This window comes from Barbus barbus, assembly GCF_936440315.1.
Source record: "Barbus barbus genome assembly, chromosome: 6".
NCBI lineage: Eukaryota > Metazoa > Chordata > Actinopteri > Cypriniformes > Cyprinidae > Barbus > Barbus barbus.
The window spans coordinates 4,292,552-4,317,669 of NC_136734.1; the positions used below are offsets into that span (position 1 = coordinate 4,292,552).

The window sequence follows — 25,118 nt, forward strand, 5'->3', positions numbered from 1 at the left end:
AAATAATCTTCCGTCATCCCTCAAATGACAAATATTGGAAGACACTTAAAATGTCAGTATATCCAGAAATAACCATTAAAATCCACACTGTTTCAAAAACACAGGCACAAGACTTAACAAAAGACTATCATATGATAGATTATGATGATAGAAACGCTTACTGACCTGGTCTGTGTGAAAGTACAGTATATACAACCTTTTATCTTCATTGTCATGGTGACATAAAGCTGATAAAGTTGCTAAATCATGTAACTTTTGTACAAGATTCACAAGTTCACCAGAAATCGGTCAGCTTCACGTCACATACCTGTATAGATGAAAAATTCAACAATATAATAAATACAATATAATAAAGACAAACATTTATATACTTAGACAAAAAACAAAAACAAACAAGATTTTGTGCATACAATTCTATAAAAGATTCTTTAAATGTACTGGTGATAAAAATTGTACAAGTTTTTCTGGGTCAGTCTCACAAGTTTGTCCATTACTTCAGTCTTCAGTGTCACATTATCCTTCAGAAATCATTGTTGCACTTTCTTTTTATTATCAAAAAAGAAAAATTGTTGTGCTGATTAATATTTAGTGAAAAATGTGACATTTATTTTCAGGAATCTTTGATGAATAGACAGTTCAAAAGAACAGCATTTATTTGAAATAGAACTATTTTGAAACATTATAAACATCTTCACTGTCCCTTTTCATCAATTTAGTGCATCCTTACTGAATAAAAGTATTCGGTGTAGTATATCACTGAAATGTGATTCTGAGATGGCTGAAAATATCATTTTCTAAAGCTCTCTCAAAGCAAGTTCACTTTTCCCACTACTTGTCTGCATCCAGTTTTTGCATACTGTCTTCCAGCTGCAGTGTGATAGGCCAGCTCATCCGCCAGTCTCTCTACATGGCTGAGGTCGGGGTAAAACCCTTCGAGGGTCATTTCCTCTAGAAAGCATTGAATGACATGTTCCCGCTCCAGCAGGGAAAGAGGGATGAGCTCGACTGTGGGCTCCGTCCATAGAGGATGGATGAGAGACAGGGCCCGTCGGAGCGGTTTATGGGCCCCAGCGGTGGAGGTGTTTTGAAGAACTTGAGCTGTGATCTCCCTTTGCCCCAGACTGCTGAGAAAAACGTACACCACGTTCAAAAACTCATTGGTCTGATTGGACTGAAGAAATGTCTGCAGGGTGTCCAGTAGCGGAGGCGGCATCATTTCCACCTCGTCCAGGATGAAGAAAGGAATCTGCTCCTCTTCCTCGGCTCGAGTCACTACCTCGGATATACGCTGAGCTAGTTTGGAGGCGCAGTGCTGTGCCGCGTCCTGTAGGGGGCAGTGGTGTTTGGATAAATAATGCACCACTAGCTTGTCGTCGACCACGGAGCGGAAGTGGCGTGCCAGCAGGCGACCTAGGTGGCTCTTCCCGACGCCGGACGCCCCGTGCAACGACAGGCCGAGGGGTTGCTGGTGGGCGTAAGTGGACAGGTAATCGTTCAGATGCTCCATCAGCTCCTCTAGCGCCTCTGGCTGGCCAAACACCTCCCTGTGCAGCGACCTCTCCAAACCCTCGAGATCGTACTTCAACACATGGTCGTCCAGATTCTCAATAGCATTGTAGACCTGGGAGAACAGGAACAGAATCTTTTTAATAAAAAATATATATATGCTGATTTTAGGTAGACCATTTATCCAATTTTTCCCAGAAATGTCCTGGCTGGGATTTTTAAATTGCCTATAATGTCCAGGTTGTGGCTTTTTTTTTCTGCTGACAGTGTTTCTATTGTACAGATACATTATTCTGTATGTATGCATATTTGCGCTGCTTTGATGGTTCTCTCTAGAATCCACCTTCCTGCATGCCATGATTGGTCGATTATGTACAATGCATGCATGGACTTTTACTTCCTGATCCCTGGACTTTTAGTAAATTTAGAAATTCCAACTAGGACATGTCTGGTAAAAAGAAGACGAACCAATGGTAGATGGGGGCAACTTCTTTGAAAACAATCAGTTCTGGCTCAAAATGACACTCAAGGAAAAGATCAGGCAGAATTACCTGGATGAAGACGATCACGCTGAAGAGCACCAGGAAAGGTTTCGTCCCGCTGCGCTCTTTCTTTGGCTTGAATATCAAAGTGTCATTTGGGAACAGCACACGGGACTTCCTGCGCTTGGACTTCCTGGTCTGGGGACTCTTAGGATGCAAACTCCCATCAGACACAGCAGAGTTAGTGCTCAACCTGACTGAATTAGATCTCTTTAGGTACTTCTTCTTGATCCGGATCATGGCTTTCAGCTGTGGGGAGAGGATAGACGCGCTTTGCCCACCTTCCTTCTCCTTATCTCCCCTCTCCTTTTCCACCGGAGCATCCATTGAAACGCCTTCACAGTCCACCATCGGCCTGGGAAACTGAGAGAAGCAAACATAAGACTATGTTATATAAAAGCGTATATAAGAGTATTTCACATTAGGTGTGTGTTTTATAGCATACAGCTCCTCAAAAGTCATGCAGTTCTGCTAGAGGTCACGGTAGGTAGTGTGACTTGTAACCTACCATGACCTCTAGCAGAACTGCATGTCAGGAACTAGTCCAACTTGGACTTCCTGGAAGACAGTCTTGCATTTTGCTGTATCTTGGCAAATAATTAGAAGTAATTAAGAGCTGGATTTGGCAACAATAGATGTGTGTATATAGAGGGTGGATGTAGAGCATGAACCTGAGGCAAGAAAAGTGTAAAGCAAAGAGCATTATGGCCCTAAATCAACCTAATTGCTCTTTTAAAGTTTAAATGGTGGCTCATAAATTGTTTTTTCTTTTCAAGGCTTTTTAAGGTCATTGAGAAAGTTCTGATATTAAATAATGCTCACATTAAAAGCACATTTTCAGGTTCATTACATAAAGAGAAAAAAAAGTAAAAAACTAAAACAAAATTAAATACAAAATAATTACTTTATTTCTAATTTTTGATTAGTAGAAGTACTAAAATTACTCAATCTAAAACTGGAATAAAAGTGAACAGAACTATGATAAATAAAAACTGAAAAAAGTGAAAAAAAATAAAAATGACAAAAGCAACAAAATTACTAAATAAAAATGAAAAATAAATAAATAAATAAATAAGATTACCACAAGAATAATAGTATACTAAACCAACAATGAATCAATTATTACTTCATACATAATTATAATTTTTAAGCATCTGACATAAAAACATCTTGCCTGGCAGATGAAAAACCGCTGAAATTATTATTAGACTTAAATTAAAGAAGAGACCTAAGCCATATCTACAGATTTTGTGCCATCATGATGACCTAAAACGCATCAGCATAATTGTGGCATCTTTTGCATGATCAAACAAATCATATTTTCTTCAGAAAACATATAGTAATCTAGTTTCTATTTACTCAAGATCCACATGTATACATGCAGGGAAAGTCCAAACATATTTCTAACAAACTTTTTCGACACAGTGCTCTCTGTGTATTACGTCCTAGGCATATTATCTGAACAGTATTTCCTCGTCTTTCACAAGGGCAGAAAGAGAGAGAGAGGACTCATACAGTATGTGAGTGTGTGACGAGTTTACTGTTTTGCATTACTGTACACTCATATTGCCACTTTGCATTACAGCAAATACAAAGGAAGGAACAACTTGGAGTTGATGTATAACATTGTAAATTACAGTGTAAAACATTATTTTTCAAAGCTGTAAAATATCAATAGATTTTTTTTTTTTTTGTGGCCATTGACAGTATTTTCTGAATAATGAAACAGTAACCAACATTATCCAAAATTCCCTCTGTATTTGCATATTTTGAAACATAACATTTCAGAAAACTTTTTCAGAAAATGTTAGCAAAGTATGGCGATATCTAGATAATCTTACCTGCATTCACCAGTGGTGTCTTGTCTTAAAATGCCTTGTTTATTTAATGCAATGACATTCAGACAGTTTTAAGTGTGACTTAAGTGTCAAAAAGACATTGTAGATGCATATATGAAAACATGACAGAATAGTGATGGCTGGAGAATGGTGTTTGTTTGCACACAGCTCTGTGCGGTCAGTTATGCAAACTTTACCATGCAAATGGTTCTGTTGCACAGCAGCAGTAACATAAAACACAATTTTTCGCTTTAAAAAAAAAAAAAAAAAAAGTTTATTGGCATCTATGGCTCAGTGAAGAGCCTTTAACATCTATGCACTCTTAAAGATATAGATTCCAAAACAGGGTTTTTGCAGAGATGCCATAGAAGAACCATTTTTGATTCCCAGTCAAGCGTTCATAAAAGAACAGTTTTTTTTTTAGTGCGAAGAACATTTAAAAACCCCTAAAGAACCACTATAAAGAACCTTTATTTTTAAAAGTGTGCATCCATCCAGGTTACTTAATAGTGGAAAGGTTCTTCAGATTTTTCAAATGTGCTTCACTCTATAAGAAGAAATGGTTATTTTAGGAACTGTTCACTCAAAGGTTCTTTGGGCAACCAAAAATGGTTCTTCTATGGCCTAAACTTCATTTTTAAGAGTCTAAAGACAGTGTGACAATGATCCAGAAATATGAATTAGATTCCAAAAAACAAAAATCACTGACAGTTCCCTGAACTTGTCTGATTATACAGATTTAGGCCATTACCTCACATGGATACGTCTGGTATCAGCTGTGATGATATCATGCATTGAAGAGAAATATGTGAATCATCAAGATCACAACGATGAGAGACAAAACAGAGACTCTTACCTTCAAAATTGCATGAGGTGTCTACTTGCTTCCTGCTTCTTGAGTCTTGGTCCTGTTCCTTAAGGTGGTGATTTTGATGACTGATCGTCGATGAGATTCCCTCTTCCAAACACAGCAATCCTGTCCACCTGTCGGATACCTGCTCATTCCTGTTGCATTCACTCCATCTCTGTGTTTTAGCAGAACCCTCTCGCTCCCTGTGGTCATTTCCTCTTCCTGTGATATGGAATAAACCGCAAACAAATATCCAATATCAGGGTCGTTGTAAAACTGTAGCTGCACAGTCAGATGGAAAAAGTCCCAATGCAAATCATATAGAAAACTGTGCATGCTTTAAAGCACCTTTTAAACTAATTTGGGATAGTATAAATCATCCTATTATTAATATTTATGGTTTAAGGTGAAGTCTATTAGAGCATGGCCTGCTGTCCTAAGGCCCCTAAAATAAGTCAAAATAAACAGCTTTATTTTTGCATATTATTTAAGGAACATTTCATGCTCATCAAAATATTGTGATGATGATGATGATCATTTATGACGTGAAATAATAGTCTAAGACAAATATAAAAAAGTTTGCATATGTAATTTATGTTGAATATCATATTTAATACATCAGGCTTTTATAGTTCATATGATATAGTGAGAACATGGAGCTCATACTCCAGGAGGAAAAACAGTCAGTCTTTTTTTTTCCTCAGTCAGTGCAAAAACATGCATTTTGGAGCAGTTGCTGATATTTACATGTCAAAATTCTGATCCATCGATGAGATCTTTATAGCTGTATTAGAAGACTTCCATACAATGATATAAATACCACTCATCACTCTATATCTCTCATTAATATGTCTTAAAATATTTAAAATAATCACAAAATAATCACATAAATAACAAATAACAAAAATAATCATTGACAAAGAGCTTGCAAGCCAAATAGTGTTTTTCCATTCCAATTGTTGAGCATAATATTATACAATCATTTATTTATGCAACACATTATATTGAGTTTCATTTTTGAATAAATGAATGAATCTGAATGACCCATCTCTGCATCACTGACGTATCTCTACATTGGTCACAAATTGTCTAAATAACATTTACATAACTGCTCTGTGGGTGGAACAGAAAACAAATTTACTTTGCATTATTTGCAGTCTATTTCACTAATTATTCAATTAGGGTAATTTTGCTGGAGGAACAGGATTCCTAACAAAATAATGAACAGTAGTGATTCTAAGTCCAAGTGTCCAGACAGAAACACACCATGAATTTATCCATGAAAATTAGTGTCCTTGAATTTCCACCTGACAGACGTTTGTCACAAAGTTCGTCATCTGTATGTTTGTTTGTACACAAAACTGAACGACTGCTTGAGTCACAATCTTGAGTGGATATTGAGTTTATGTTTTCATGGCAACATTACATGGCAACGCTTTTAAAACATTAAAAACATAACTTGCACTTTGAATGAATAAACCATATAACAACAACAACAGCAACAATACATAAATGTATTAAAACATATATTCTAATTACAATTAAATTAGTATAATATTTCATCAATATTAATTATTATTAGTGTTAGAAACTTGTTATTATTGATTTATTATTAGTGTTAATAATTATTATAAATACTAATATTAAAATAATAAATATATAAAATAGTTTTAGTTGTTTAAATTATTTATTAGTATAATATTTTTAAATAAATACAATAAAATGTATTTGAATCATTTAAACAAAATAATAACATTGATTCATTCTTTTTTATTTGGCTATGGTTGAATTATTATTTATTATAATAATATTTACTTTAATCATAATTAGCATTAAGTAATTGTTAGTAAATTATTATTATTGATTTATCATTGCTGGTAATAATAATAATAATAATAATAATAATGATGTATATTGTAATTATTATAAAAAAAACAACAACACACAAACGCACACATTTACACTATATATATATATATATATATATATATATATATATATATATATATATATATAATGTATAATGTATACACAGTGCCTATAAAAAGTTTTCACACCCCTTTATTTTTTTTCACATTTTGTAATGTTGCTGCCTCATGTTAAACTGCTTTCCCCACATGAATCTACACTCCATACACCATAATGGCAAAGTAAAAAACAGGTTTTTAACATCTTTGCACATTTATTAAAAATAAAAAAACTTAAATGATTCCATTGCATAAGTAATCATACCCTTATCTGGGACAGTTGAAATTTAGCTCTGGAGCATTCATATCGCTTGTAGATGTTACTGCACTTCGAGTGAAGTTATCCTGTGGCAAATTCATTTGAATGAGTATGATTTGGAGAGGCACACACGTCTTAATAAAACATCTAACAGCTGAAAATGCTTATCAGAGCAAAAACTAAGCCCTGAGCTCAAACAAACTACCTGTATAGCTCAGAGACAGGATTGCATCAAACCACACATCTGGGGAAGAGTTCAGAAAAAAACTTATGCTGCCTGCATTGAAGTTTCACAGAAGCATGTAGTCTCCATTACCCTTAATGGAAGAAGTTTGGAACAACCAGGACTCCTGGCCAAACTGAGCAATTGATGGAGAAGGGCTTTGGTTAGAGTGGTGACCAAGAACCTGATGGTCACTCTAGTTGAGCTCCATGATCATATGAGGAGATAGGAGAAACCAACAGAAGGACAAACATCACCGCAACACTCCACCAATCTGTGCTTTATGCTGGTGTGACCAGATGCAATCCTCTCCTCTGTGAAGACACATGAAAACACACTTGGAATTTGCAAAAAAACAAAAAAAAAAAGAAGCACCTAAAGGACCCTCAGACTCTGAGAAAGGAGATTCTCTGGTCTGATGAAACTCAATTCCAAACATAATGTTTGAAGGAAACCAGGCACTGCTCATCACCTGCAGAGTGCCATCCCAAAAGTAAAGTGTGCTGGAAGCAGCCTTATGATGTGGGGGTGTTTTTCACCGGCAGGGACTGAGGGACTCATCAGCGTAGAAGAAAAGCTCAGTGCACCAAAATATTGAGATGGCCTCAATGAAAACCCAGTCCAGAGCATTCAGAACCTCAGACTGGACACAAGGTTCTACTTCCAACAGGACAATCACCCTAAGCACACAGCAAGAGTGGCTTATAGACAACTCTGTGAATGTCCTTGAGTGGCCCAGTCACATGGACTTGAACCCAATCAAATATTTCTGGAGAAACGTGAAAATGTGCATCTGTCCCCATCCAACCTGACAGAGCATGAGACGTGAATAGATGAGGAGAAGAATGGCAGATAATTGCCAAATTCTGATATGCAAAGCTTGTCATATAATACCCCAAAAGACTTGAGGCTGTAAAGGTGCTTCAGCTAAGTACCGAGTTAAGGGTATGAAGACTTATGCAATGTTTGCATTGCATAAGTCAGTTTTTTTATTTTATTTTTTTGTTTCAGTTTATTATTTTTTTTATTCATTTACAAAGTTGTGACCATTCTGTTTTTGCTTTGTCATTATGGTGAATGGAGTGTAGACTGATGTGGAAAAAAGTCATTCAAAGCAGTATAAGATAAGGCTGCAACATAAAAAAAATGTAAAATATGAAGGGGTATGAAGACTTTTTATAGGCACTGTATACATAAACATAAAGGGGGAGTGTTTCCTGTTCTTCAGATAGAAAGGTGACTGATTACTTATTCACTGGGAGAAAGCCATCAGGAAAACGCACTGTATGTGGGAGTGATGTGAGTAACGCTGCTTGTTTGTTTGTGGTGAGGTGTATTGGCCTTGACCTCAGAGACACAAGAGCCACTCGCTCATCTGACTGCAAGAGCAGAGAAATTTAGCGGGATGGGAGGAAGTTTGTTTTGTTTGGCATTTTTATGCATTTCATAATATGACATTCTTGTCTCTGTTGTTCTGTAAAGCACAACAGTGGCTGTTTCAGCTGATTCAGACATTTCATTTTCTCCATAGGGAGGAATGTTTCAAAAGTCTTCAATAAAACATTGTAAAAATTTACCAAACTTGACAGCTCTGAGATTCATAGCAGAATTACAAACTTAGAACACAAATGTATATATGAAAATTAAAAAAGCACTGAAAATCAAAAAATGAATGGTACAGTATAAAACTTTTGTTATTAGTTCTAATAAGTAAAAACTATTGCAGTAAAATCTTTGGGGTCAGTAAAATTTCCATTCAAAATTTTTTTTTCTTTCTCAAAAGTGACAGTAAAGACTTAGACATTGTTATAAAATATTTTTTTTTTTTTTACAATAAATGCTGTTCTTCTGAACTTTCAAAGAATCCTGATTAAAATGCATCACAAATATTAAGCAGTACAACTGCTTTCAACATTGATAATAACATCAAATATGCATAGAATAATTTCTGAAGGATCATGTGACACCGAAGACTGGAGTGATGCTAAAGATTCTACTTTTTTCCAAAAGAAAAAAAAAAAATAGAAAACAGTTGTTTTACATTGTGTTTTTATTCAAATAATTGCAGAGCATAAGAGATTTCTTTAAAAAACTTTCTAAAAAAATCTTACTGAATATATACTTCCTAGTACTCATAATTTGGATAGTAGCCTAATCTTTTTTTTTTTTTTTAAATAAAGTTTAAATTACACTGACTTCATATTTTAGCATCATTACATAATCTCAGGGTTTATTGCAGATCTGCCCTTAATATGACGTGAAGTGAAGTGAAGTGACATTCAGCCAAGTATGGTGACCCATACTCTGAATTCGTGCTCTGCATTTAACCCATCCAACGTGCACACACACACAGCAGTGAACACACACACACCGTGAACACACACCCGGAGCAGTGGTATGTGGTATATGTATATATTAGCCTATCTGAGAGGTTTGTACATTATCAGTACAAACCAGTTTATCAACAGAGAAAATAAAAGTTTTTTTTCTTACTTATGGAGACTGCTCTGTTGTAAGAAAAAACAAAAAAAAACTAACACTTGCAAACATTAAGACAGTAATAACTGGTAAACATTATATAATAGTAGTTAACATCAATAAAAGCTTTTCATGTAGTGTGCCACAACTCTCATTCTCATATAGTACACACACACACACACACACACACACATACACACACATTCTTTCAAACAAAGAAAAGGAACAGACAAACCTCGTGCCAGTTCCAATGAAGGACACCCCAGCCCACGCTAGTTTACTGAAGCGGACAGACATTCATAAACACACACACACACACACACACACACACACACACACACACACACACACACACACACACACACACACACACACATTCTTTCAATGAAATCTCTTCTACATCAGTAACACATTCAAAGCAAAAGCACAATTGTGCATTGTAGTTCCCATGCTGCACACAAGCAGAAGAGAAACACCAACAGACTGCTGTAATCCAGTCGCTCAGTCTTTGTGTTGGCTTAAACATCATCTGACGTACATTAGCATTAGCTGCGACAATAGGAAGGCAGAGATGTATGATGCATTATGACATCACCGGCTGGAAGAATTACTGGTGATCAGTCTAACCCACTGTTTACCTCACTACTGTCATAAAAACCATCTCTACAGTACAGCATGGCTTATAACCAGTCCAGACTGTAACATTTATTTTAAGACCAGATATTTCTGAAATATCTCATCATCCAAAATTAAAACATGCTGAACATTTAGTCAGCTCAGACCATCCGAGATGCAGATGAGTTTGTTTCTTCTTTCATCGGAACGGATGTGGAGAAATTTAGTATTACATCACTTGCTCATACTGAATGGGTGCCATCAGAATCCAAACAGCTGATTAAAACATCACAAAAATCAACAAATAATCCACACGACAGTCTATCAATTAACATGTGTGAAGTGAGAAGCTGATTGTTTGTAACGAACAAATCTATCATCAAGATATTTGAACTTTAAACTGGAAATAAGAGTCCAAATATGCACAGATCAAACACTATTTACATTTGAAAACAGTCTTAAACACTTCTAAATAAATATGTCGGTAGATTGTGATGTGAGAGGACAACAAGGGATAGACTTTTTCCCTGGAGGAAGCTTTGTTATGGTTTATGGATTTGTTGGATTAGGCCTACTTGTGGATTTTGTGATATTGCATTAATGCTAATGCATGAGCTAATGTTAAATGAGACCTTATTGAGTCATTGTGCTCATGCTGTGCTATTTTTAGATCTTTCCTATAGCACCGATGTGTTGATTTCAAAATTCTGAAAAAGTCCAGCTAGTTCAGGGCAAAGTATTACTTTACTTCCTTCAGTTTTTCCCTCACATCCTCTTGGCTGAAGTCACTTAAGTTACACAGAAAATAAGTTTCCTCATTTCTGAGGTTTCAGATGGCACTCATAATCTTTTTACTGGTTGGTTTGGTTTTGTCAGCCATACAAGGAAAGAATGGAGGGGGCAGCTTCAGAGCTCTGGTAGTTTTCCATTGGCAGCAGCACATTACCTGAAGCTCCGTGAACGAACTCTGGCGAGAGGACGCCATCTGGTGCACGCGAGGAGCAACCAATTTCACTCTTTTGTTTGATTTTTTTGTTGTTTCCACATGACAAACTTTGATAATGTTATTGCTATGTGATCGCTTTGTAAACAAGACAGAAAGACTTTAATAGCTGTGCTGGTATTAGAAACAGAAATAATTCATCAACGTAGTAAACAAGCATGCATAATAAAACATCATTATAATAAAAAAAAAATTTTTCTTATTTTTGTTTAGCCTATTTGTATTCGTTTTCTTCGTGTGTTAACAATACTTTCCCTTACGAAAATTAACAATGGTTTTACAACAACGACAACAAAAAACAACAACAACATGGCTAGCTAGATAACAGCATGGTTTTGCTACACTAACCATAATTTAACCACTGTGTAAAACTGTGGTAATAAAAGTGATAGTCAGTACGCCAAAAAATCATGGTTACAACATTTTTACTATAATAAAACCAAGGTAATTTTCGTAAGGGTTGGCAATAAAGCTTTAGTCTTTTACCATACAAATAAAGCTAACTGAATAGGAATTTAATTCAGTATAGGAATTCGGTTCAATGAGGAGGAAATGGAACTACAAAAAGGTTACTTAATTCTAATTCTATTATTCTATTAATAGACATATTGAATGAAAACGAGGCTGTGAGGGAAATAATTAGAGCGCGACTGCTGTTTAACAATTTACCAGTCCAGCCGAAAAACCGCCTCATAGCTTATACAAACATCATATTTTCAAAGTTGTGAGTTGGAGAAAATTACAGGATCTAGGATCTTTATACAGTGCATGTCATTGTAAATACTGTAAATCTGTCCCTCACAGCCTCATTTTCATCCAATATGGCGTCTAACCTGATTTGCAGTGGTTCTCAACCATAATTTAACTGAATTACTAAAAAACATAGAATAAAGAGGCAAACTCAAATATTTGTTTAAACTAATTTCTGGAATCACAAAAAGCATTGTGGTTAATTTTGTTAACACTAGTTTCTGTTGAGTAAAAACTTAACCTTTTATTGGGAGCCTTTGAATATTATGTTGGATAATTGGAGGCCTTTGAGTCAAAAAGTTTGAGAACCATCGGTTTATAAAACAAGACAACCCCTCTTTACTGTGGTAAAGACATTGAATCTGCTTTATGTTGAATCTGCTAACTACCTCATAAATATTTTGGAGATGTAGGCTAGTACTGACTACACCATCCTCTTACATTTTGTGAAGATACAGTACAATTATGAGGGCCCCCTGGAAGAATTTAGAGCCAGAACATACCAAAGCGTACCATAGTACCATATTTAGAGTAGGCTACCATAGTATTACCATCCCATACCACCAGATTATTGTCTGTAAGGAACACAAAACAAAGGTACCACCACTATGTAGTACCACATAAATACCATGATACCATAACAGTACTTTTTCGTAACCACTATCCTCCTCAGTTGTTAAATATAGCAGTAGACTTCATGACAAGGGAAATTCTGATTTGCCTAGGACGGAAAAATTCAAAATGTTGTTTGTTTGTTTATTTGTGCTATAATTTGACCTTTTGACGCGGATGCAGTCAGTGCCAGTTAAAATTAAGCCCAAAGTATACTTTACACAGTCAAACGCTCAACCTTTCCAAAGCATTTATAGAGTGCGCGCACGATATTGATCCCAGTGTCTGTGCTTTTCCTCTCCAAAGGTTTTGAGCAATAAAAATTCGAAAAATGTCACTGGTTTATTTTAATCCCCTCAGACAATCGCTTGTCAATGCAGAAGTCTATATTGTTTTTGTCGCCGTAGTTTGTTGCTGTTCTCGACTGCGAAACAACGGGCCGAGCCAGTGTCGCCACCTTGTGGATAACCTAATTAGTGCAAAAAATTTCACAGTGCATATGCAAGCTGTGCATAAACTGTACACGGCATTAGAAAAATCGAGCTGCGTGCGATGTTTGTGTTACTCTACTGTACGCATGCTCTAGCGTACATGTAAAAACCAAAGTATTTAGGCATACTTTCTGTTGATGATGATGAAAACAATGGTGAGAATGACGGTCACTATGGCCACCATGCTCATGATAAAAGCTTTGCACAGTGGTGCTCGCAGTATGGTCATCAGTAGGGACCTCTCTCTACCTCCATCTCTGCCCTGCTGCCCCTCCAAGCCTGCTGGGTTCCCAACGTCCAGAGTCTGGCTGACGGTCTGCGTCAGGGTTGGGGCAGAGCTGGGCACTCTCTTCACCTGCAGTTTGCCTTTGTTGCGGTTGAAGCGGATGCTGTAGACATGCTGCATGGCAGCCGGGAGGTAAGACAGCACCGTGGAGTCATTTGCTAGCTTGGGAAGGCCCAAGTCAGGTAACGGGGTGTATGCGCGGCACAGAGGGCACTGGATGGTGTCGGGTTGGGTGGACTTTACGTTCATCCGTGCAAGACACTCCAGGCAGAAGGTGTGCTTGCATTGGAGTACCTTAGGGGTGTTGAAGACGTTGTTGAACTGGCAGAAACAGATGGCGCACTCCAGATCGGGGAGCTCGACATTGTCATCCACAGGTTTGTAGGGGTCACGGAGCGAGTTCGGGTCAGACTCCATGACAAAGGGAGGAGGAGAGGGAAAGGGAAGTCAAAGGGCATTTTCAAGATCCATGGTAATGTGGCAAGTCTGAAGAATTACAAGAACAGTTCAGTTTCATGAGTTAGACTGTTTTTTTCCCTACCACCACCAATAGAAGAAAAAAATGCATTAAAACGGTCATTGTACACTGCTAAATGTATAAAAAAATTAAATTAAATAAAAAACACCTGACTTTACACATAATAGAATATAGTTGGCTCTTATAATTGCTCATGTTCCTCTAAGATAAAATAAGATATAAGATAAATAACACCCTGTGATGGTCTGGCCATCTGCTGAGGGTATTTTCTGCCATTAACAAATGGTTTGGGAAAAAAAAAATAAAAAAATACCTGGCTTTGTACAAAATTAATATTGTTGTCTTTGGATAAAAGCATGTGCTAAATACATGAAAAATAAAATAAATCTGTAAACCTGTGATGGTCTGGCCATTCATTGAGAGAGTTTCTCTACCTTCAACAAATTTATTTTGGAGAATAGATGGATGGATGCATGGATGAAAAAAAATCATCAAAAAATCGATTTGGATTTGATGTGTGTCGATTTTCACATATCCTACTTTGGATAAAAGTATCTGCTAAATGCATGTATGGAAATGTCAAAACAATAAAATAAAATTTTGAGACTTATGAGCCCTGCATGTTCATCATGTGTTTTGGATGTTGGTGTGCACCAATAGTTTTTAACTAGCTTGGCTTGCAAGACTTGATTGTTCAAAGAGCAAATTTCTGAACAAGATACTTCAAGTTGCTCTGGATGGACTGTTCTTGTCCCCTCTCTATAATATAGCTATCAGTTGTAAAGAATGGAGTACGACTTGTAAACAGACTTGTTTGTCGTTCTGCCCACACACTAGTTATGTTCGCAATAACAGATTTGCCTTGGAAATGCTTACAGGATTCCATCAAAGAACGGCCCAAAACTATGCAAAGCAGTAGAAGGGTGTCCCATTACTGACGCCCATGATGCAGATAGAAAAGATTGGGTTGCTTCATTAGAGATGACCTTTGGTTTGGTCTCAACTGATCATAGTTTACATTTATGATGGCAGTATAGTCAAATAAGATGCGTGTAAATGGCGTTAATGGCTTTAGCATTTAACTGCAATGTTTCTTAGTCTACTAACACCTGATTGCATTATTTAAAAAAAAAGAAAATGGATTTGAGTTGCTTCACAGTGTAAAATGCAAATGGGACCCTGAGAAACCTTGCTTTTACCAACATCCAATTTTTCAAGTGTCGAACATCTGATTTCATATAACAAACCTGAAGGTATTGGCTGAGAGATGCATAACACATTTAGATTTCCAAACCCATCTTGGTCTCAAAGCCTTCTTCTTTTAGGCATAATCCCATTTAACCACATTGGTTTTCAACTGGAGATTCATAAACTATTGGATTTGTGCTGTATATTTTGCTCGACTATAATCAACTCAAGCAAAATATCCCATTAAAGTCACTCTTCCACTTCTACTTGGTATAAAGACAGTAGACATAAAAATACACTCATAAAATGTATAGATCCACAGTTACTCACTCATCTCAAGACGTCGCTTCTCTTACCCCGTCAGATGAGGCAGGTGTTCTGGACGTTGAGGCTGTTGTTTGCGTCTTTGTTGCCTTTCGGAGAGAATGAGATGTGTCAGTGTCTTTTCTCAGTGCCGTCTCTCTCTCTTTGTGCATCTACCACGCTTTTCCTGACATGTTTTACATAGAAAAACAAAAACACCAAGAGTCACTCCACCACTTTCTTTCTTTTTTAGTCTCTCTCTCTACCTCTGTTGTAAAGAATGGCAGCATTTGAATACTGGAGCAGCAGGCAGGAGGAAATGCACAGTGAGTAGTCAAATACAGCCGCCAGGCAGATCGGCAGTGTAAACTCTACAATCCTGACCTGAAAGAGAGAGAACCAAAGAGGGAATAGAGAATACATACCTGAGCTGAAGAGAAGACTGCGAGCCAAAAGCCTCCTATCTTTACTTCACCACGTTACTGTGACAGAACCATGCTGATATATACTGTATATAAACATTATGTTTGCAATACCATCTAGAAATTCAGCTTAAAATAAAATTATAAATACATTTTGCTACAGCTCTGTTAATGTAAACATGTTCTTATAATTTTAAGGTATTATAAAGAAAAAAATAAAACACTAGCAATGCCAACAGGGAAAACTTTTGGTTTTGATCATGCAAACGTTCTTCATACTCTTATTCATAAACAACAAAGATCAACCTGCAAGTATTATTCCCATTTCCTGCTGTGACTGTATGAAAAAAGAGCCAAAAAAGGTGTTGACTCCATTGAACTCAAATAATTTATTCACGCAACGTGCAAATACATAAACATTTCCTTCAAATTGATAACTCCACACCTCAGCATTTACATAATAGTCAAATAAGCACATCAGTGTAACCTTCACCTCTTTCTGTACGATTAAAACAACATCACACAATACATGCATGTCCTTGCTGGGTTTGTTCATCAATATTCTCTTAATGTCATATAGTGGCGACAAAAAGTATTTCAACACTTTAAGATAGGACAATATTTGGCCGAGATGCAACTATTTGGAAATCTGGAATCTGAGGGTGCAAAAAAAAAAAATCAAAATATTGAGAAAATCTCCTAGTCCAAATGAAGTTCTTAGAAATGCATATTACTAATCAAAAATTAAGTTTTGATATATTTACGGTAAGAAATGTACAAAATATCTTCATGGAACATGATCTTTACTTAATATCCTAATTATTTTTTTTACATCGATTTTTGACAAATCGATCATTTTGACCCATACAATGTATTTTTGACTATTGCCACAAATAAACCACAGCGACTTAAGACTGGTTTTGTGGTCCAGAGTCACATTTAAACAAAGTGAAGTGACATACTGCCAAGTATGGTGACCCATACTCGGAATTCGTGCTCTGCATTTAACCCATCCAACGTGCACACACACAGCAGTGAACACACACACAGCAGTGAACACACACACAGCAGTGAACACACACACAGCAGTGAACAAACACCCGGAGCAGTGGGCAGCCATTTATGCTGCGGCGCCCGGGGAGCAGTTGGGGGTTCGGTGCCTTGCTCAAGGGCACCTCAGTCGTGGTATTGAGGGTGTAGAGAGTGCTGGACATTCACTCCCCCCACCTACAATCCCTGCCGGCCCGAGACTCGAACCCGCAACCTTTGGATTACGAGTCCGACTCTCTAAACATTAGGCCACGACTTCCCAAAATAAAATCCATACAATAAAAACAAATATAATAAAAATATCATCAATAATGTAAAATAATAATAATAAAATAAAATGCAGTTTGTATTGAGAAAAGCACTAGCAGCATTTGCTTGATATTTTGTTGTCTAATGCAAGGACATTCAGGCAGTTTTAGGCGTGACTTAAGTGTACAAATACTTTTTTGGTGTTGCTGTATATTTATGCAGAAATAAAAGTCATAAAACAAACAAACACTCTTTGGTTGGTATATTTGTGAAATAAAAAAACAGTTCTCATTACACGTCAAATCAACATTGCCATGTTGGTAAGACAGCATTTTCAGAAAAAAAGCTATGACAATGACAGAAAACACATCGCGTCACTGATTTTCACTGATTTCACATTCTCCATCGTCTGACCATCTGTTTCTGGGAAAATATTGAGATCTGCTGTTTTTGTATTGAATTCTCTAAAGGGCCACATCTTCTCATAAGCATCCTCTCCCTTCTCCTCGGGGTCTCCCCGTGTGTGAAATACAAGACCAGGCTGTAAATGTTAGAATGTGCTTATTTGTGTGTCTGTAAACTCTTGCAGCTTCTATGTGAAAAGTGATTCAGCTTCACATGTTGCCAAACCCTGAGTCTGTGTGAATGTAACCGTAAGTGTGTGTGTGTGTGTGTACAGGGAGAGAAAGAGACTGAGATTTCACATTTATGTGCTTTCTGCATGAATGCAAATAAAAGTGCAAATAAAAGGTGGAGTGTAACAGGAGTATAAAAAGTACAGGGAAATTACACTCAAGGTATGGCTATGTATCCAGCTGAAAATATATTTGTGGGAATGTATTAAAAAGGAGTGCACAATTAAACATTATTTTTTTTAGCTTAAGAAATAGATGGTCCCACTTAATATTGTGTCCCTAATACCCGTGTACTTACATAGTAAGTAGATGTGTGCGTAGCATGTAACTGCAGTGTAAGTACACATTGGTACATAGTATCTATTTCTGTAACTACACACATGTAACAACCCTCAAAAAGGTATAAGTACAAATGTGTAAAAGGACATTGGTAACAACACTTTTTTCCCTTTACTAAGTACTCGTGTAACAGGAATTATAAAACTACATTTTGTAACAACAGTTAAGAGTAATTGGAACAATTTGATCCAGGGGGTGGGGAATGGGAACCAGCATCCAGGGGGTGGAAATGGGTACGTTTAGGGGTATGTAAAGTGGGAGGAGTTGATATTGAGTTGGTGCACCACTGTAATACCAGTGTACTTACATGGTAACTCCTCAGGAACTGTCCACTTATAAAGCGTATCATGCTGGACACCAACCACAATTTATATGTAAAGCCTAACTTACTGGCCATTGCTGTGTAACTTCAGAGTAATTACATGGTAAATCCATAGGAATTGTCTACTTAATATAAAGTGTAACACTTTCTTTACCAAAAAGTGTTGTTACCAATGTCCTGTTACACATTTGTACTTACACATACCATTCAGGGAGTAGTTAAATGTGTAGTTACACAAACATTAGAGCTGTAGATACTATGTACCAATGTGTACTTACACTGTGGTTACATACTACGTACACATCTAGTTACTATGCAAGTACACAGGTATTAGGGCCACAATATAAAGTGGGACCCATTAACCTAAAGTATAATTAAGTACAATTACTCCAGTACTTTACACTCCTGGCTTCCAAAAACTTATTCCAAGCATATTCAGCAACCAAGCAGAAGTTGAGTGGCATTTTATTGCCTATATCAGTTTACACAGTAACACACACACACACACACAGAAAAAAAAACAGCACCCATCTTATCTCAGATTATTTGTAACCCTGAATTAAGCCATATTTGGAAAATGCCGTATTGTAAATCATTTCTGCAGGTAGGGAGTTTCATAGCCACTCAGTCTCTTTGCTTTAGGTAAGTTAATTATGTTTTTACACCCTTGAATGGTTTGTGTATTCAGACGATCATACACCACATGGTCAAAAACATGTGGGCAATGTTGGAACATTTAGATACATTAAGACAATTTATGCACCTATTAGCAATACGCCAACCTATTAGTTCACCCAAAAATGAAAATTTGCTGAAACTTTACTCACCCTCAGGCCATCCAAGATGTAGATGAATTAGTTTCTTCATCATAACAGATTTAGAGAAATTCAGCATTACATCACTTGCCCACCAATGGATCCTCTGCAGTGAATGGGTGCCGTCCAAACATCTGATAAAAACAAACACGCAGCTTTTCACTTCCCAAGACATTAACTGGTTTTTACGAGCTGTTTGGACTCTGCTTTAGACGGCACCCATTCACTGAAGAGGATCCATTGGTGAGTGCTCCCATAAAGAAACAAACTCATTTACATCTTGGATGGATTTAGGCGAGTACATTTTCAGCAAATTGTTATTTTTGGTTGACCAATTTCTTTAATAAATATAAGGTGTCCACATACAGTGCTTTGGAAATGCAGTGTGCATTCTCATTTCCAGGAGTTCCAGTTATGAAATTTGTTCGTTTTAACTCATCAGTTTGATTTTCCAGGCGGTCCAGATGGATGTCAGAAGCGAGCCACTTCAGTGAGGCTGGGCACTGCTCCCTGATCTAGATGCAGCTGGTGCAGTCCTGTGTTAAAACTGGCACACAGGAGACTGCTGGAGTCACACGGAGCCAGAGACACCAAAGGCCCTGAACCGTCCAGCGTTAACGTGTACACACATGCTGAAGAGAGAATATGAAGGAGACCAGTCAAACCATGAAGATTTTAAGCGGATGTGACTCTTTTTTCCATGATTATACAAGCTTGAAACATTTAGCAAAAGATGTTTGTTTCAGAAAGCATGACACACCTGAAAGAAAATGTGAAAGAGTGTCAACTGTTGCTTATGACATTGTTATTTAAAGGAGAATTGTGTTATTTGGTAAAAATGAATTTAATTTCTCAGTAAATCACAGCTCTTAAAACGGTTATCTAAATATGTTGGATTTTAAAAACACTTTAAATACTACTTTCCATAACTTATGGAAATCTATGTAGTCTTCATGCACTTTAAATGTCAAGTCTTAAGTCGCTGGGGTATATTTGTAGCAATAGCCAAAAATACATTGTATGGGTCAAAATTATCGATTTTTCTTTTATGCCGAAAATCATTAGGATATTAAGTAAAGATCATGTTCCATGAAGATATTTTGTAAATTTCCTACTATAAATATCAAAACTTCATTTTTGATTAGTAATATGCATTGCTAAGAACTTCAGTTGGACAAATTTAAAGGCCATTTTCTCAATATTTAGATTTTTTTGCACCCTCAGATTCCAGATTTTCAAATAATTGTATCTCAGTCAAATATTGTCCTATCATAACAAACCATACATCAACAGAACGCTTATTTATTCAGCTTTCAGATGATGCATAAATCTGAAAAATTGACCCTTATGACTGGTTTTGCGGTCCAGGGCCACATATATGATTTCATTTATTTACTGAAAAATACAGTAGTAACAGTAATATTGTGTAATATTATTGTTATTTTAAATAAGCTGTTTCCTGTTATAATATATTTTGAAATATAATTTATTCCTGTGATACAAAGCTGAATTTTCAGCATCATTACTCCAGTCTTTAGTGTCATGTGATCCTTCAGAAATCATTCTAATCTGCTGATTTGATGATAATAAACAAATTTTGTTGAGCAGCAATGTTGAAAACGTTTGTGCTACTTATATTTTTATGAAATTTTTCAGGATTCTTTTTTTTATTTTTATATTAACCTTATGCAACATAAACATGTCTTTACTGTCATTTATGATCAATGCAATGCATCACTGCTGAAGAAAAGTATTAATTTCCTTAAAAAATAAATAAATAATACTTGCTTACATACTGGACCAATTTAAATGTATATTCAATTAAAAATATGTCAGCCAGAGGAGTACATTTCCACAACTGAGTCAGGTTCCTCACAAAGTTTCTCTTAACTAAACATCAGAGCGTTTTCTGACTTGACTTCCATAAACAGGAAGCTGGCCTATTAACCCATGAGCCAGCTGGCCAATTCACTTGTTTATGTTTCAAAACATAATACAAGTGTATGTGTGTGTGTGTTACCTGCAGTGTTTTGATCCCATATTTTTACTGAGCTGTCATATGATGATGATGCCACGAGGGCAGGACATCCGGGACGGGGAGGCACAAACACGCAGCATGCAGTGGTCTGCAGGTGTCCTCTGTACTCAGCCACCTTACAGCCGGGCTGCCTGAGGTCCCACAGCTACACACAAGCATAAACACACAAATCTTTGAATTCATGCACATGGAGAACTGTGTGCCGGCAGTATCCATACACACACTCACCGTGGCTTCACTACCCTGACCACCGAAACCATTGCTGGACGACAGCAGGTGGTAACAGTTGGAGCTGATGTCACAGTGTGTCTGGATGTACTGCTTTGCCGGAAATGTGTTAGTGACCTGCCAGGTACGGCTATCCCACACTCTGAGACAGATTATGCACAGCACACACACATATCAAAAACATTAATATAGCGCTTTTAATAAAATGCATTGTTTCAAGGCACCTTGCAGAAAATCAAGATATTAGGTTAACATTTTCCTGCCTTACAGTCACATTAAGCAGATCAGAGATGGACATCACTTTGCATGACATTATTTGCTCACCAGTGGGTCCTCTGCAGTGAAAGGGTGCCGTCAGAACGAGAGTCCAAACAGCTGATAAAAACATCCAGTCCATCAATTAATATCTTGTAGATATTAATTATTAATTAATTAAGTGAAAAGCTGCTTGTTTGTAAGAAACAAATTCAGCATCAAGGCGCTTTTAACCTCATGGCTAAAAAACGAGTCCATAATATTGCTTTCTCCAATTAAAAAGTCATCTCATCTAAATCGGGAGAGAAATATGCACAGATCAAGCACTATTTACAAGTGAAAACAGTCAAAAATAGTTCTAAATAAGTATGTCAGTTGATTTTGATGTGAGAGGACAACAGGGGATGAACTTTTTTCTGCTGGAGGAAGCGTTATTATGGATTATGGACGATTATTTTGGCCGGAAGCAGCAGCATACAGTTAAAACGTCCTGATGGATGGATTTGTTGCTTACAAATATTCATTTTTTTCAATTCACAAGATGTTAATTGATGAACTGGAGTGGTGTGGATTATTGTGATATTTTTATCAGCTCTTTGGACTCTCATTCTGACGGCACCCATTCACTGCAGAGGGTCCACTGGTGAGCAAGTGATGTTAAATTTTTCCAAATCTCTTCTGAGAAACAAACATGATGGTTGAGGGTGAGTACATTTTTAGCAAATTAAAATGTTTGGGTGAAATATTCTTCTAAATATTATTTAATGGACCTAGGCTGACATGAACAAACAATAAACAGTTATATATTAATAACCAACCTTAACAAAGATTTAAAAAGTACTGAAATGAAATGCTTATTGATTAATGCATTAACTACTGGGACCTTATAGTGAAACATCAAAGATATACTATATCTCTAACTTTATATCCAGAGCTGTGTGGTGATATAGCTTACACAATCACGTAGCTTATTTGTTTAACAAATATTTCCAGAGAAATGCATCTCTGCAAACAATAACTGTTCACCAACACAACAGATCATATGACATATCAGCCATCTAACCTTATAGTTTTGTCTTCTGAGGTTTGGACAATAGATGTGCTTCCTGGTACCCAGCACAGATGGGTTACCTGAAACAGGACAGTACATGTTCATATTCAGGGACTATTAACACATACACAAGAATCTCAGAAGTCAGTTTCTGAAGACAGCCTTTCTAACCAGGTTACGTGAGATGGTGTTTTTCTGCAGACATTCTCCAGACTCAATGTCCCAGAGGCGCATGGAGTTATCACGAGAGCCCGTGCACAGCTTTGAGCCATCTACAAAATGAATAAAACCACATTACAGGATGGCATTTGAGATTTTTCGGTCATAGCATGTTATTGTTTGAGGGTTTGCTCACCTGGGCCTACCGCTACCCCCGTTAACTACGAGCTCATGGCCACAAAACTCCTGGACAGGTTCTGTATCTCGACCCAAATCCCACATCAGCACCGTCTTATCACGGGACGCACTGAAGATCAAGGAACTTCCTTTAAAACAGCATAACTGAAGGAAAACAGAGAGATTTATATACACACAATACATAAAACACACTTATTCATTGAGGCATCTCTATATTATGAAATAAATAAGCAACATTTGTTTTATTCATTTTTTTCTCCACCAATGAAAATTGTAAATAAATAAAAGCTTGGATTTATTTTAGATCCAAAATAAATCCAAGCTTTGCCTTTACCTTTGTAATCTCTCTGCTGTGGCCCAGGAACGATTTACACCGTTTTCCAGCTCTCCAGTCATAGACAACAACAGCCTGACCAAAAAACAGTGACACAAATCATATTAAAATGCACATAATGTCAATCAATGAAAAATATATTATAATAACTATTATTGCCTGTTGATTTAAAGCCTTAAATGTGGAATGTGCAAATTCTGTGCCAATAGTGGCACCAATCTGAACTACAAAAGTAGCTAGATTTTTACATGCTTCATGTTATCATGTTACGCAAGCGTTGCTATGCAATTGCTAAGATGTTCGGAGTGGTTTTATTATGTGCTGTTGCTATGGGTTTCTGGGTAGTTGCAAAAAAATGTACTGACCCCAAGAAAAAATTATAAATATTTACTGACCCCAAACTTTTAAATAGTAGTGAATATTGTAACACAACATTTCTATAAACACTGTTCTTTTTAACTTTTGATTTACCAAAAAATCCTGGAAAAAGTATCACAGTTCTCAAAAAATATGAAGCAGCACAACAGTTTCAACACTGATAATAAATCAGCATATTAGAATGATTTCTGAAGGATCATGGGACACTGAAGACTGGAGTAATGATGCTGAAAATTCAGCTTTGATCACAGGAATAAATTACATTTTAAAGTATTTTAAAAAAGAAAACTCTTATTTTAAATTTCAATAACATTTCACAATTTTTTATAAAAAAAATACAACCTTGATGAGCATAAGAAACTTCTTTAAAAAACATAAAAAATCTTACTGATGCCAAAGTTTTGAACAGCAGTGTATATAATTTTAATTTTCAATTTTTAACTAACATTTATACATTATTTATTGAATTAGTCTGTATTTTCATATTTTAAGTTTTTAATTTAATAATTTTAGGTTAAATTTTAGTAATTTGGCATGCTTTTTAATTTTTGTTAACTAATTAATTATACACACACACACACACACATTTCTATTCCTATTTCTATTGTTTCAGTTTTAATTTGAGTAATTTTAGTACTTCAGCTTTAATTTATTTGAGGAAACAATTTCCAATTTTCAGTGAGGTTTGTCAACTAATATTTACACTTTATTTTAACTAACAAAAATGACTTTAGATAGTCTTAGCTAACAATATATGCTTCACCTGATTGTTTCGCTGCACAGTTTTCTAGCGCTACTGGGTAACACCAATTTCTTTAAAGAAAAACAAACGATAAAATGCTGTGCAATACCACAGTTTAATCAGTTTTACCCACTTTATGAATAAGCCACAGTAACCAGGGTAGGTAGAGCCAAGCAAAGGGTCAATTATTTGTGCAACTTTTGACATCCAACACCCCTAACACTTATTTATCTCCAAACCGCCCTCCTATTCAATGCTTCTCCAGCTCACCTGGTCATGCCCTCCTGACACGCACAGGTCAGAGGTCAGGCTGACGACACAGTTGATGGCATCTGTGTGAGCGGGTTCATACTGCACTACCTGGTGCACAGGTGCAAGCTCCGCCCCCTCTTTGACCCTGTCAACAATACAGCCTCAATAATCATAAATCCATCACAACCAAAACATCATTACTCATCATATCTCACTTGTAAAGGTCCGAGCGCCGCCGAAACTTGCTTTGTAGTTTCCCCAT

General features: G+C 36.5%; 3 protein-coding genes across 4 annotated transcripts; all 3 read right to left on the minus strand.

The window, feature by feature from the left end:
- Positions 1-348: 348 nt before the first annotated feature.
- LOC306871024 (torsin-4A-like) lies at positions 349-4,934 on the minus strand. The gene is made up of 3 exons (XM_079418679.1): positions 4,743-4,934; positions 2,058-2,411; positions 349-1,621 (listed from the first exon to the last, which is right to left on the minus strand). Exons 2-3 carry the CDS (start codon positions 2,397-2,399, stop codon positions 806-808), a joined length of 1,158 nt encoding a protein of 385 aa, XP_079274805.1. The 5' UTR covers positions 2,400-2,411; positions 4,743-4,934; the 3' UTR covers positions 349-805.
- A 6,423-nt stretch (positions 4,935-11,357) lies between these two features.
- On the minus strand, positions 11,358-15,590 carry LOC306871317 (E3 ubiquitin-protein ligase RNF183). Of its 2 annotated transcripts, none has more exons than XM_079419137.1 (2): positions 15,443-15,590; positions 11,358-13,906 (listed from the first exon to the last, which is right to left on the minus strand). In XM_079419137.1, the coding sequence occupies exon 2, from the start codon at positions 13,835-13,837 to the stop codon at positions 13,253-13,255; it is 585 nt and encodes a 194-aa protein (XP_079275263.1). In that variant the 5' UTR covers positions 13,838-13,906; positions 15,443-15,590; the 3' UTR covers positions 11,358-13,252. The 2 variants fall into 2 exon arrangements, with proteins under 2 accessions (XP_079275263.1, XP_079275262.1); XM_079419136.1 differs by having other exon boundaries at positions 15,417-15,590.
- Positions 15,591-19,692: 4,102 nt separating this feature from the next.
- On the minus strand, positions 19,693-25,118 carry wdr31 (WD repeat domain 31; the record flags this gene model as incomplete). Its single annotated transcript, XM_079419077.1, is given in 10 exon segments — positions 19,693-19,853; positions 21,242-21,404; positions 21,488-21,629; positions 22,806-22,873; positions 22,965-23,065; positions 23,149-23,167; positions 23,169-23,294; positions 23,485-23,559; positions 24,875-25,001; positions 25,072-25,118. Coding segments are annotated over 10 exon segments (1,029 nt in total).

Bases quoted from the DNA above. Each gene is read 5' to 3' on its own strand.
- LOC306871024 (XM_079418679.1), bottom strand. From the start codon at position 2,399: ATGGTGGACTGTGAAGGCGTTTCAATGGATGCTCCGGTGGAAAAGGAG. The intron at 1,622-2,057 runs GTAATTCTGCCT...CTGTTCTCCCAG, and splicing joins GCGTGATCGTCTTCATCCAG to GTCTACAATGCTATTGAGAA.
- LOC306871317 (XM_079419137.1), bottom strand. From the start codon at position 13,837: ATGGAGTCTGACCCGAACTCGCTCCGTGACCCCTACAAACCTGTGGAT.